The following is a 14,161-nucleotide window of genomic DNA, read 5'->3' on the forward strand; positions in this document are numbered from 1 at the left end:
TGGCCCTTCCAGAGCAACCAGGCAGTGCCCCCCAAGGAGCCAGCGGCTGCCCTTTGTCCTGCCCTTCTTGACCTGGAGGACGCAAGCGGCCCTTTTTGGTTTTGACAACATCTCCCTCCCATGAAGGAGCTGCGGTGGCTCAAGTGGTTAAGACGCTGAACTGCAGGCTGTGGAAGGTCGGTAGTTCAGCAGTTTGAGACCCAAGTGCGCCGCATGATGACGGAGTGCGCTCCCGTCTCTAGTTCCAGCTCCTGCCAACCTAGCAGTTCGGAAGCAAGAAACTGCAAGTAGATAAATAGGTACCACTTCGGTGGGAAGAAGGTAACAGCGTTCCGTGCGCCTCGGTGTCTAGTCATGCCGGCCACATGACCACGGAAATGTCTTTGGACAGCGCTGGCTCTTCAGCTTTGAAACGGAGATGAGCACCGCCACCCCCTAGAGTCGGACTCGGCTGGCTTTCGAGCAAGGGAACCTTTACCTTACCCTCCTATGAAATCAAAGAAGACAGGGCGGCGTCAGCATACCTTCTTGGGAAATCAGAACATCAGTGACTTCCCAAGCACCAATATGTGTTTGGATGGAAAAGGCCATTCTAAACTCGTCCATTAGTTGTTCTAAAACCACACCCAACACTTCTCCACCCTTTCTTTGATGAAGCGAGGGGTCTGGGAGGGTTGCCTTGGTGAGGCCTATGAGAAAGTATTTGTCACGATCCGTGTCGGCCTCTGGAGAGCTGTGCGGGACTGGGCCCAGTGAGGCCTAAGAGACCTGCCTGGGAGTGGGAGGCAGACGTAGCCTACAATCCCCACAAGACTTTGCGCCAGCGGTGACCAGTGGGGGTCCAGGAATTCTCTGAGGAGATGGTTTCATAGACTTGTTGGTCAGTTAAATCGGGGTTCTTTTCCTCTCTGCGGTCTCTTGTCTCTCACAGAGCTGAGGAGACTGGTCTGGGAGAAAGATCCCTCACTGGGGACAGTGGGCACAAGCAGAAGCCTGGCATAAGAGAGCTGTAGGGCTTGAGTAACAGTTCAGGAGTAGTCATCGGTCGCCACGTTAGCTTTGTGTTTCTTCTGGCCTTTCAACACTGTTGTGTATGATAAAGCACCGGGTCTTGTCTCGTTTTCCCCCTGCCCAGGATTGTAATAATAGACCCTTTCTGTTTAATTGTTTCTCTGCCTTGGTCATCACGCTTACGTCTCTCGGCTAAAAAGGGGGGATGATTTGAAGGGGCTTGAGAAGGTACCAGGGGGACCCTGAGTCCAGGGTGGTGGCGGCAGAAGGTGGAGACCCCCCCCCCCGAGGTCATGACCGTACTATTTTGATCTGCTGAGTATAAACTAAACTGAAACGAGGATATAGAATTTGATGAGTTTTGTCGTGTCTGTCGATGGATGCCTTGGTCTCACAGGTACCAGTTAAAAGAAGCAATCCTGTGTCTGAAGGAGGTGAAATGCTGCTCCGTCCCAGCCCCAAATCTCTGTGCACAGAAAACTGACACATCAGAAAGGCATAAGGGCTGAGCTCTCCTGATTTCCTGAATGAGGCACTTGACCCTTCCACCCCACGGCGGAAGTGCTGTTTGTGAGACCAAGGCATTCAGCAAGCCTGAGCGGGTCTTCTCGATTAGAACATCAGTGTGGATCGATAGACTCAGGTGGGGGCAGCCCTGTTGGTCTGAAGCAGCAGAACAAAGTTTCAGTCCAGAGTTTTATCCCGGGCGTCAGCTCTTTCGTGTGCAATATACCCAGGATAAAACGTCGTTGGTCTTAAAGGTGCCACTGGACTCAGACTTTGTCCTTCAAGAAGGACTGTGCAGTGTCACAGCTAGACAACTCAAAACCTGATTACTCTTTTTCCGAATCACTCTACCCCTCCTTCCCAAATCTCTCGCAATTCTCATTTATTCAGGTGGGTCACCGGTTTGGTCTGAAGCACCCCGACACAAATTTTGTTAGTCTTTAAGGAACTACGAGACTGTTGCTCTTTTCTACTTCAGCATTTTCTGTCAATGATACCTGTGTTGTGCTATTCTCAGGGTTTTTCCCCTCTTTTTCTGAGTTCTGTTGGCACATTTGCTCATTTTCCTTTCCAGGCACTGTGTCTTACACCTGCATCACCTGCCGTGTGGCCTTCAAGGATGCTGATGTCCAGCGTGCCCACTACAAGACTGACTGGCACAGGTACAACCTGAAGCGGAAGGTGGCCGAGATGCCTCCGGTCACTGCCGAGAACTTCCAGGAGAGGGTTCTGGCCCAGAGGGCGGGCCTGGAGGAGGAGGGCAAGGCCACGGCCACGTACTGCGCCGCGTGCAGCAAGCGGTTTTCCAACTTCAATGCCTACGAGAACCACCTCAAGTCCAAGAAGCACTTGGAGCTCGAAAAGAAAGCCGTCGAAGCGGTCAGCAAGAAGGTGGAGCTCTTGAACGAGAAGAACCTGGAGAAAGGGCTTGCTCAAGAGAACGTTGACAAGGATGCCATGAACGCTGCCATCCAGCAGGCCATCAAAGCCCAGCCGTCGTCCTCACCAAAGAAGGCCTCTGGGCCAGCCGGGGAAGCTGCCGGCTCTTCGGTCGCAGCAGAAAGCCACAGCTCAGCAAGGAGCAGAGAGCGGCCGGAGAAGCCTCCCCGAGTCCAGTGGTTTGAGGAGCAGGCCAAGAGGCTGGCCGAGGAGTCTGAGGAGGAGGACATGGAGGAAGGTAACAGGGCACAGACAGTTGGCTGCGGCAAGACCAATGGATGTATTGATTTGCTTCTTAATTTCCTTTATACCCCACCGTTTCCCCCCCCCCCCCCCCCCGCCCATGGGTGCCCAGAGTGGCTGACCTTTTACCCTCCCAGCAACCCTTTAAAGCTGTGAGAGAGTGACTGGCCCAAGGTCACCCGGTAATCTTCTGTTTCAGAGGGGGGATTCGAACCTGGGTCTCCCAGGTCCTTGTCTGATACTCTAGCCACTGTGCCACGCTGGGTGTGTGGAGCGGGAGTGCAGACTGAAGACTGGGCATTGGAAGCCTTTTTCAACGGTTGGGTGGCGGGAATAATCGGGGACCCGTCTCCTTTCAGTTTGCTACTTGGATTTCTCTGTTGCTTGAAGCATTTCTGTGCCACTTGGTTAAATTTCCCTGTCTGGGGAACTGCAGGTATAATGCAGAGGTTACATTACGTCAGTCCGGTCTGGTGCATAACTCAGTTGCAGCAGAGGGCGGCATTTTATATGTTATAGTCCTGCCCGAGAGAGACATTTTCTCAAGCATGAATTGTGTGCAATTGAGCATCCCAGATTAAACCTTGTTCAGGTTTGCAAAAGTAAACCATCTCGTGCCTGTTAGTTTTCTATGTTATCAGTCCTAGCTTGGGTGGGTTTTTGTTCTGGCCAGATTCTCTCTCCACAGACCATCTGCAGTCTCCCACTGAGAACCTTGGCACAGCGGGGTGGGCGGGCAGGAAATTGCTAGGCGGGGGAAATCCTGTGGGGTGGTAACGAGCCTCCCAGGAAATCCATCACAACCAGTGTTCCCTCTAAGCTGAGCTAGTGTGAGCTAGCTCACAGTTTTTTTAGCATAAATTAGTTTTCTCTGGAGCTATCCTCCCTAAGCTAAGACAAAAATGTGTGAGCCAAACACACATTTTTGTCTTAGCTTAGGGAGGATAGCCCCAGAGCAAACTAATTTATGCAGTGGCCAAATCGCTCACTCACAACTTTAATGCCAGTAGCTCACAAAGCAGGATTCTTGCTCACAATACTCCAGAGCTTAGAGGGAACATTGATCACAATTGCACCCGACGGGCTCCTCCGGCCTCTGCCTTCCAGAGCTGCTAACTGCATCTGCCGCTGCTCTTGCTGGGTGGTCAGCCTCCTCCTTAACTGCATCACCCCGTGAGGAGAACAGGCCCCGGGGGGGGGGGGGTCTTGATTCCAGCAGCCACATGTGCTTCTTTTGTGCAGCTCATGAGTTGGTTGCATGGAATTGTTGTTGCACATCTGTAATAGAGTGCAGGTCCTTTTGTTGTTGTTTTGTAGCCGTGGGAAAGCTGTCTCTTTCGTTGTTTGCTCTAATTTGGTTTAAAAGGTTGGGAAGACATTGATTCGGATGAAGGTGTGGAGTCTGCAGAAGAGGAGATGGAAGGAGACGGCCCGGAGGTTGAAGGGAAGGCGGCCGGGCAGGACCCCCTCCGTGCGGAGGCCATCCCCGTGACCGACTGCTTGTTCTGCTCCCACCACTCCAGCTCCCTCGTGAAGAACGTGGCCCACATGACCCAGGGGCACGGCTTCTTTATCCCGGACATAGAATACCTTGTGGATCTCAGAGGACTGATTGAGTACTTAGGTAAGTCTGTGGAAGCTATGCCACCCTTGTCCACATCAGTTCTGAGGGAATAACGCAGCATGACTCAGTACTACTTCATCAGAAAGTATCCACCACGCCATGGTGTAGATGGGTAGAGGCAAAAAGAAGGAAGGCATTTCCTTGGGTGGTTGTTGGCAGAAAAACCACGGGTAGAGAAGGGGTTCAAGAAGCCCATGACATTACAGGAGTCTTCCGAGGCACACACCAGCTGCATTTTGCTTTTCAAGGGGGCCCTGTGCCTTTGGGGGGGGGGGGGGGAGACTATGCAAATCAGTGTGATCTACAATGTGGCCCTCCTCAGTCAACAGAATGCATACTGTGCTTTGCGACTGAAACATCTCAAAACCCATCTCTAAACAGGAGCAAGAAATAGATGTCTAGAGGATTCCTTCTAGTTTTTGCACAGCCACCCGTAGTCTCATGAGATGAGCTGTAGACATGCCGATCGGCTGCCTCACACACCAGTCATCTTGTCTCTGGGTGAGGCAGGGTTACGTAGAAGGGCTCAGAGCAGTGTTTCAAACAACGTTGGTTGTTCTTGTACTGAGGGGCTCCCGTTGTGTGCTGAGGGGCTTTTCCGGGGGGGCTTCCCATCATCATAAGTCTCCCCTTCCCCTATATATGTCCTGTGTTTATGTGACACAAAAGGCCAGCCCTTGCTGTGCTTCCTATAACCTGAGCTGGAACTTGCAGGATGTAAAAGAGGGTTGTCACTGGCATAGCCTCGTGCCAACACTGAGGGCATGGCCAGGGCTGGGTGGGGAGGCTTAGCATGCCAACTGAGGCCCACTCCAGTGCTGTCCATTTGTATGCCAGCATCAGAGTTGCGTCTGGTGGTGCAACTTGGCACTGGTCTGTCTGCACTGGCATATCGTTCAAGTTAAGGCCTCGTGACCATCCTCTTCGGAAGCAAGGCTTAGAATGGCCGTCCTGCAGCGCAAATCCTGGGGGTGACCGTTCAAAGTGGGGCTCACTCCCAGGTAGGTATTTTTAGGATTGTGGCATCCGGCGTGTTAATCATGTTATCCAATCATGTCATTAACATAAGGCCTGTTAAGGAAGCCATAATGCTGGAGAGCTCGGCGTTTCACTCTGTCCCCCTCGTCTCTCTTCCGCGCCCTGGTGTGAGGAGCCGTAGCAGGTGTCCGGGACTTACCAGGGAGACACATCCCAGTCCTTTTTCAGCCAATGGCTGCTCTGTTGGTTACGGTTGGAGATGGGAAGGCCCAGGGGAGAAATTGGGGGCAAAACCATTTTTTCCTTGGGGGGGGGGGTTTAGGCCCGATGGAAAAATTGGAAATCTGGGGGAGTACTGAGAAAACTCCTGTGAAATATTTTCTCTTTTAGAATGAATTAAATGCTTTCAAAGACAGGGTGGGCATGCTGTAGACATATACGGCTCTTCAATCCAAGAGTTTAATCACCATAGTTTGATAGTACTTTATATTATTTACCCCAAAGCTGTTAACTCCTAATTTTTCTACTTTTGGATAGCAGAAATTCATGTGCATGTGCAAAGACAGCAAAGGGTGCATTGGCTTGCAGTTTTCTCTGAATTATGGGGTACATTTGCGGGTTTGCTTGTCCAAAACTAAGGCATTTCTAACTTTTAAATTCCATAAATATGTAAAATATTGCAATTTTATATGCTAAGTTATAAATTATGCATTTTATGTCAACACATTAAAATTAGTTTATGTTTGATCTGACGGTAAGTATTGTGTATATTTCAGTCCCCCCTGCTCTCCCCCCCCCCCCCCAATTTCCAGGTTTTTCTCCAAAAAAAATGTCGTCGTCCCCCATGGCTTCAAAATGTTTGGAAAGTTTACATCTCTAGTTACAGTTGACAGCTTGTTCAAATATAAAAGGTTGGATATTTCCTGACATCTTTGCATTCTAGCGTAGGCCATATTCAGTGATCTGTGTGCAATTCTGTTACGAAGAGGTTTTCCTACTCTGCTTGTCTCTCCCTTAAGGAGTGTCAAAGCAGCTGACAATCACATTCCCTTCTTCTCCCCACAACAGGGGCAGGTGGGGCTGAGAGAGTTCAGGGAGAACTGTGACTGGCCCAGGATCGCCCAGCACAGGCTTCAGGTGGAGGAGGAGGAGGAGGAGTGGGGAATCTAACCTGGCTCTCCAGACTGGAGTCTGCCGCTCTTCACCACCACCCCACTCTGCCTCTCTTATGTTTGTGGGGAGGGAAGAATGCTGTGGGTGTTTACCAAAATACATAACAGAAGACAATGCTGGGCCAGCAGAAGAAGAAGAAGAAGAGATTTTTGACAGCAGAAGCAACTCTTTGGGTTTATTGACACGTTTATTTATTTATTTATTTATTTAATGACATTTATACCCCGCCCGCCCCGCGAGCGGGCTCAGGGCGGCTCACATAAGGCACCAAGTGCGTTCAGTATACAAATTACATGATACAGAATACATAATTAAAACAACTTAAAATCAGTTCTGCGGATGCACATATAACTCCTAACATCTTGTGTAACGGGGGGAAGGCTGGGGTGATGGAAAGATGTTACCCCACCCCCCCGGTGGTCTCTCCTTATAAAGAGCGGTGGTGTAAGTGGCTGTGGCGGCTCCTACTCATAAGCCTGGCGGAAGAGCTCCGTCTTGCAGGCCCTGCGGAACTGCACAAGGTCCCGCAGGGCCGTGATCTCCACCGGGAGCTCGTCCCACCAGGTAGGAGCCGCCACTGAAAAAGACCTGGCCCTTGTTGCCACAAGCTTGGCCTCCTTAGGGCTCAGGGTCACCAGCTGGTGTTGTGACCCCGACCGAAGTGCTCTTTGGGGAATGTATGGGGAAATGCGGTCCCCATTGCTTGATCTTTCTTTCTTTCATTACTTGATGAAATCTACACTTAGTCAGCAATTGATGAACAATGCATGTAGGATCCAGGGTCCCCGCACAATCAAGTTTGTTACCATCTCTGATGGCCAACTAGAAACTCCTGCGCGGGGTGGGGGTGGGGATAGCTTGTACAAACGGACCATTCTATGAACTCAATCTTTTTATGTAGGCATTTCCATCAGATATGTATGTAGAAGAAGATATTTTCCAGTATAAAGACCTCTTTGCATTTGCCTCGGTTCTTCACACGAGGAGCAGCATCGGGTTGTAGAAAGTTGTGAAGCAAGCGGAGGTGTTGATGAACGTGGCGTAAGACCCCGAGTGTGATCTCTCTGTCCCCTCACAACTTGCAGGAGAGAAGGTTGGCGTCGGGAAGGTCTGTCTCTGGTGCAACGAGAAGGGGAAGTCCTTCTACACCACAGAGTCGGTGCAGGCGCACATGCAAGACAAGAGCCACTGCAAGCTCTTCACCGAGGGAGATGCTGCCCTGGAGTTTGCTGACTTCTATGACTTCAGGTGGGAAACCATAGCTGCCAGCTGTGTTTTGGATTGGAAACAGTGACGTAAACAGTTATACTTGGCCCCCCAAAATGCTAACCTTGTGTAGCTTGGAAGCTGTTTTCACGAGACTCTGTGTCCTACTGCTCTAGTGCCTGACACAAGCAAGTCCCGTGTTGGTGGCCAGGACTGTGCGGTCGCTTCGGTCTTCCTGTACGACAGGTTGATTAGGGTGCAGGGAGTAGTTGCCTCCTGCAGCCTGCGCACAGAGAGTCCTCACGAGCATCAGTGGAGTGGTAGGGGACTGGGAGACTTCCAAAAATAATCTATCTGGCCTTTAAGAACATAAGAGATGCCAATGTTGGATCAGGCCAAAGGCCCATCCAGTCCAACACTCTGTGTCACACAGTGGCCAGAAATACTGGTGCCATCAGGAGGTCCACCAGTGGGGCCAGGACATTAGAAGCCCTCCCACTGTTGAGCCCCCCCCCCCGGCACCAAGAAGACAGAGCATCACTTGCCCCAGAGCCCCTATCTATACCTTGTTGCTAAGAGCCACTGATGGACCTCTGCTCCATAGGCTTATCTAATTCCCTTTTGAAGCCGCCCATACTTGTAGCCGCCACCACTTCCTGTGGCAGGGAATTCCAAGTGTTCATCACTCTTTGGGTGAAGAACTTCCTTTTATCCGTTCTAACCCGACCGCTCAGCAGTTTCATGGAGTGCCCACGAGTTCTTGTATTGTGATAAAAGTTTCTTGAGGACAAGGCCGCTGTCTGCTCCTGTGAAGTTTTTCCAGCCCTATTTGCAGCAGTGGGAAACGGCTAGCTAGAGATGAGGTTGGGCTGGTCAGGAAGAGAGCCAGTTTGGTGTCGTGGTTAAGAGCACGGACGCTAATCTTGGAGAGCTGGGTTGGATTCCCCACTCCTCCACGTACAGCTGCTGGCGTGGCCTTGGGTCAGTCACGAGTTCTTTCAGACCTGTTCTCTCAAGGGCAGTTCTCTCAGAGCTCTCCCAGCCCCGCCTACCTCACAGGGTGCCTGCCTGTTATGGGGATGGGAAGGGAAAGGAGACTGTAAGCCTCTCTTGAGACCCCTTCGGGTAGTGAAGGGCAGGGTATATATCTAATCTCATCTTCTTCTTCAGTGGGTGGGGGCGGGAAGGGTAGTGGACAGCAGGGACAAACACTCTGGGCAACATTTAGATAAGTAGCTTCCTGTGCAAACAAATGAAGTTTTAGAATCCTGTAGCAATTGATGGACCAGTATCCTATTCCCGCCCCAGGGACGGGTATTCAACGGGAAGTTTCTCTTGCGTAAACCTTACGGAAAAGAATGGGAGGTGCACAGACTAGTTTGAGATTTTATAAACGGGAATTTCACAGCTGATAGTCCCTGTGGTGTTAGATTGCCCTGCAAGTGTTTCGTACCAGGTGGCTAATAGTCTTTGCGAGGTAGGTTTTAAGTATCTGCTGGACATTGCTCCCTCACATGTTCTGATCCTAGATTCAGGTGGGTCGCCGTGTTGGTCTGAAGCAGCACAGCAACGTTGGAGTCCAGTGGGGGCACCTTCAGGACCAACCCAAGTTTAATTCTGGGCATAAGCTTTTGTGTGCACGCACACTTCTTCAGATACATTGAAGTGGAAGTTATCAGTCCATACGTATAGGTAGAGGGTGGGCAGCAAATTAGCATACAGCATAATAAAGGTGTTTACCGGATGCAAGGACCAAACTGGAACAAGCTTTTTCATGAGGTTGATGGATTTCCACTCCAAGTGGCTTAATGCAGTACCTTACATGAAGATAGATTCCGGTAGGTTCTGATCTTCTTTAATGTGAGTACAGAGTGATGGGCTTGAGAGCTTAACTTGTGGAACCCACCATAAGAACAGAAGAAGAGCCCTGATGGATCAGACCAGTGAGGGTCCATCTAGTCCAGCCCCCTGTCTCACTCAGTGGCCAACCAGTTCCTCTGCAGGGCCAACAACAGGGCAGAGAGATTGAGGCCTTCCCCTGATAAGGACCCAAGAAGAGCCCTGCTGGATCAGACCAGGGAGGGTCCATCTAGTCCAGCCTCCCGTCTCACACAGGGGCCAGCCAGTCCCTCTGAAGGGCCAACAACAGGGCAGAGAGGCCGAGGCCTTCCCCTGAGAAGAACATCAGAGGAGCCCTGCTGGATCAGACCAGTGAGGGCCCATCTGGTGTCGTAATAGTTCTCTCATGGCAGTGGGTGTAGTAGAGTCAGGAGATCTGAAGATTGTCTGGCAGCCTGAAACTCTAGCTCTTTTTGTGGTGAGCTAAGTTTGTTTTTTGGGCTGAGAGGGCTCTGACTGACCCCAGGGCCACCCAGCTGGCTTCATGTGGAGGAGTGGGGAATCGAACTCGGTTTTCCAGATCAGAGTCTGCCGCCCTTCACCCGCTACACCAAACTGGCCCTCGTAGTTGCTTCTGTAGTCCATCTGGACAGGTCATAACAGTGTCGTGGGGCATCTCTTGCCAGAGTCTCTCTCTTGCTCTGGAGCCTCGGGATCCTCGCCGGCAGGGGCGCGTGCGGCAGCGGTTGCCACTAGCGCAGCTGAGGGTGGAGGCTTTGGTGTGGGGCCAGCTCCCATTTTCCATCTGGTTTTTTTCCTTCTCCTGTGAGACGTTGCTCTTCCTGGCCCCTAGGAGCAGTTACCCTGACTACCAGGAAGGCGAGGAGGCGGAAGCATCTCAAGAGCTGCCGCTGGAGAAGAATGTGGAGTACGACGATGAATCGATGGAGCTAATTTTACCATCGGGTGAGCATGCTGCTTAAATAAACCTCCCCGGTGTGCTGTCTTGCTGCAGGGTTAGGAAGACGAGTGTCACGGGCTGGGCTTGGGCTGAGAGGCGGGAGTCAAGTCCGGTCCGAGGCCGTTGCCGGGAGAGTCCGAGCGAGCGCCGAATCGGGAGTCCGAAAGAGGGGCCGTCCGAAGCAGGGGCCAGGGAGCCAGGAGTCCGAGCCAGAGTGGGGGTCCGAGGACAGGAGCCGAGGGTGGGTGGCAGGCACGCACGGAGGCGACGCGTTGCTTCTGCGAGAGCCCAATCCAGAGTGGGAGCTTTCTAGGCCTCTGGCTGGCCTTCCCGTGGTGGCCGTGCCGCTCCTGCCAGGACTCGGCGCTCGCCCTCCCCGCCCGCGTGCATCTCGGCAGTGGGTGGCTAAGTCTCTGTGGAGCCGCTCCCTCAGCCGAACCCCCCCCCCCGGAGGAGAGTCAGGTGGGCTCCCCGGTTGTACCTGCACCTCCTTGGCTGCTGCAGGGCCAGGGGTGGGGTTTCCAGGCTCAGGCGCTGGCCAGCTATCGACTTGTGAGGAGTCAGAGGGGCCGGCTTCTGGCTCTGGCGATGCCGGCGCCTCTGGCCGCGGTGCCGACTCAGGCGGGGACTCGGTGCCGCCGCCCATGACAGCCAGCGTGCCATCTCTCCCAAGTCTGAAAATATACTTGGCCCACCTAATTGTGCTCCGTCTGGATTTGTACCTTGTTATCGTATTGAAGTGCTGGAGCCCTGACCTTCCAGGCCGCCCGTTTGTCCACCCCTGCTGTCACAGAGGAGGCGCCTGTGGACACTTTCGGGGGGGGGGAGGGACACACCAGTCTTTCCCTGGACTGTTTTAGCTTCTGCTGCTAGGCTGAGGGTCAGCAGCTGGTAGCTCCCAGCTCAAACTTGGCCCGAAGGAGGGTTTGCTTGGCCGTTCAGTTGCAAATGCAAAAGCAAGGAGCTGATGTCTGTGGGTGGGAAAGAGCATCTGTCGGGCCTTTGAAAAGTCTGGATCAGTGTTCCCTCTAAGCTGAGTTAGTGTGAGCTAACTCACAGTTTCTTAGCCTCCGGCTCACACATTTTTGTCTTAGCTCGGGATGAGGGCTCCAGAGCAAACTAACTGATGCAGCAGCCAAATCCCTCGCTCACAACTTTAATCCCGGTAGCCCACAAAGTAGAATTTCTGCTCACAAGACTCCACAGCTTAGAGGGAACATTGGTCTGGACGGCAGGCCCTCTGGAAGAGGAATGTTTTGGACCCTGTATCCGTCCCCGCCATCAAAGCTGAAGTTCACTGAGGGTCTTGGTCTCTTCTAAAAATATTGGGCCCACGTCCTCGCCTAGCTGCCGTGTCTTGCGTAAAGGCGCCTTGCAATCTACTCTGAAGCCTGTTTACTCAGAAGGAAGTCTTTATAGCGTCACTGGGGTACAGGTGAGTGTCCCTTGGAATTCTGCTGCCCTGACTCGGTGTATGCCTATTAGACAGGCTTCTGCTGCTGCCGCCGCTGTTGCTTCTCTTTACTGTTGGGTAAATCTGCAGCTCTTTCCATGCCTTTGGGAGATGCCGGGTTCCACAGAGTCGTGTCACCAGTGGCATCCCAGCCATCGCTCACCAGCTTGTCTTGGAAGTTGTTCCACTTGAGCTGCTGCTTCTAATCTCCAGGCGTTCTTTCTTCCAAAGGTGCCAGGATCGGTCACCGTTCCCTGATGAGATACTACAAGCAGAGATTTGGCTCCTCGCAGGCGGTGGCCGTCAGCAAAAATAAACAGAGAGTGGGCAGAGTTTTGCAGCAGTATAAAGCCCTGGGCTGGACGGGCAGCACAGGTAGGCCAACAGAACTGGTGTTTTGCTGTTTCTAGCCCCGGGGAGGCGTCTCTCTCTGAACCCCACGTGCAGCGGTTCTACAGATGTACCCAAATCTAACAGCTACCCAGTCCTGGCAGGCGTACGGTGTCTCCTTCCACAGAAGGTGGTACGTTGTTTCCAAAGAATGGAGGACACTTGATCCATGTTGTCTTCAGAATGCCTTGTCATCTTTCTAGGACTCTCAGTCCTGAAAGCCTGACTTTCTCCAAATGCTCTCGAGTATTTGGATATGTTCTTGTGATTTCCAGAGGTGCTTAGATGGCTGTGTAATGCGGGACTGTATAAGCTGCTTAAGGCTTATTCTGTTGATCAGTTTAAAGCTCCAGTATGGTGGATTCGATTGATGCGTGACAGTCGCCGCATGTCGGGGGGGGGGGGAATCGACACGTCTCCCATTTCGCAACGTAAGGAGGATCTGGTACTTTGATCCTCTTTGGTATAAGGAGACGTTGACCACCATGGTGTAGTGGTCAAGAGTGGTGGCCTCTACCCTGGAGAGCCAGGTTTGATCCCCCACTTCCCCTCCAGGTGAACCCTGCTGGGTGACCTTGGGCCAGTCACGGTCCTCTCAGAGCTCTCTCCGTCTCGCCTGCCTCACAAGGTGCCTGCGGTGGGGAGAGGAGGGGCAGGCGATTGTAGGCTTCTCGGGGACTCCTTAAGGGAGAGAAAAGCAGGGTATGGCAACCAACTCTTCTTCCTCTGGCTCCGTTTTCCCCTCCAGGGCCGGGGCTCGTTCGTGGGCGTGACATGCAGTACCTTCAGCAGATGAAAGCAAAGTGGATGCTGAAGACCGGCTTGAAGAACAACGCTACGAAGCAGATGCACTTCCGTGCACAAGTCAGGTTCTGAGAAGCCTCCCAGGCCCAAGCGAGTGGGAAAATGAAACTCATCTTCTTCTCGTGGCAATAGAACGGAAGGGGGTCCGGTCGCTGGTCCCTGTGGCGCCGCAGTGGCGGCTGGTGCCTTTGTCAGGGGCTCTGTGTGTGCTGCTGATTTATGAAGGCTCCCTAGTCCCAGACAACCCTGCCGTTCAGGTTTCAACTCAGTAAAGTGTATGCAGAAACATTTTATGTTGCTGATTAGTCCTGATAATACCTCTCCGAGTATTTGTGCATTTTGTTTTAGCCAAGTTACAGATTTCATTTGGTGCCTAAAGATGCCAACCTAGCCGTTTGAAAGCAAGAAATTGCAAGTAGATAAATAGGTACCCCTCCGGTGGGAAGGTAACAGCGTTCCGTGCGCCTTGGTGTTTAGTCATGCCGGCCACATGACCACGGAAACGTCTTCGGACAGCGCTGGCTCTTCGGCTTTGAAACGGAGATGCGCACCGCAACCCTAGAGTCGGACTCGACTGGCTTTCGAGCAAGGGAACCTTGACCTTTAAAGATGGAGACGCTGGACACCTCTGAGCCTTTAGACAGCTTTGTGTGTGTTCTGAGTACGACAGGGAGGTCAGTAAGTCTTAGCCCCACATGGCAGACAGCAGGGTGAGCCCCTGGGTGAACTTGAGACCGAGACTAGACTTGGGTGACACACTTATCGACTCACTCCGCCTCAGCTACAAAGTTCTCAGCTGTCTCATTTGCTTCTGCCCCCTAAATGGGATTTGGCACTGTTGAGAGCAGAATCGACATATGAAACAGTGAGAAGCTGTTGTGTCACAAGCGGGCCTCACAGATGTGTGAGAGAATTCCGAGATCGCTAACAGCCCTGGGCACTGCCACGCCTCTTGTTTGAGTGAAACCAGGCAGGAGAGGTGCTCATTCCTCCAAAGTCTTCCCCATTAGTTTTGTGCTCTTCAGTTGGGTTG

General features: G+C 52.3%; 1 protein-coding gene across 1 annotated transcript; it reads left to right on the forward strand.

Moving 5' to 3' along the window:
• Positions 1-2,092: 2,092 nt before the first annotated feature.
• ZNF622 (zinc finger protein 622) lies at positions 2,093-13,458 on the forward strand (the record flags this gene model as incomplete). The annotated part of the gene is made up of 6 exons (XM_015425868.1): positions 2,093-2,695; positions 4,067-4,324; positions 7,561-7,723; positions 10,374-10,486; positions 12,166-12,309; positions 13,073-13,458. Coding segments are annotated over 6 exons (1,409 nt in total), but the record flags the coding sequence as incomplete, so codon positions are not given.
• Between the last annotated feature and the right edge of the window lie 703 nt (positions 13,459-14,161).

This window comes from Gekko japonicus, unplaced genomic scaffold (genome assembly GCF_001447785.1).
Source record: "Gekko japonicus isolate JY-2015 unplaced genomic scaffold, Gekko_japonicus_V1.1 scaffold31, whole genome shotgun sequence".
NCBI classification, from domain to species: domain Eukaryota; kingdom Metazoa; phylum Chordata; class Lepidosauria; order Squamata; family Gekkonidae; genus Gekko; species Gekko japonicus.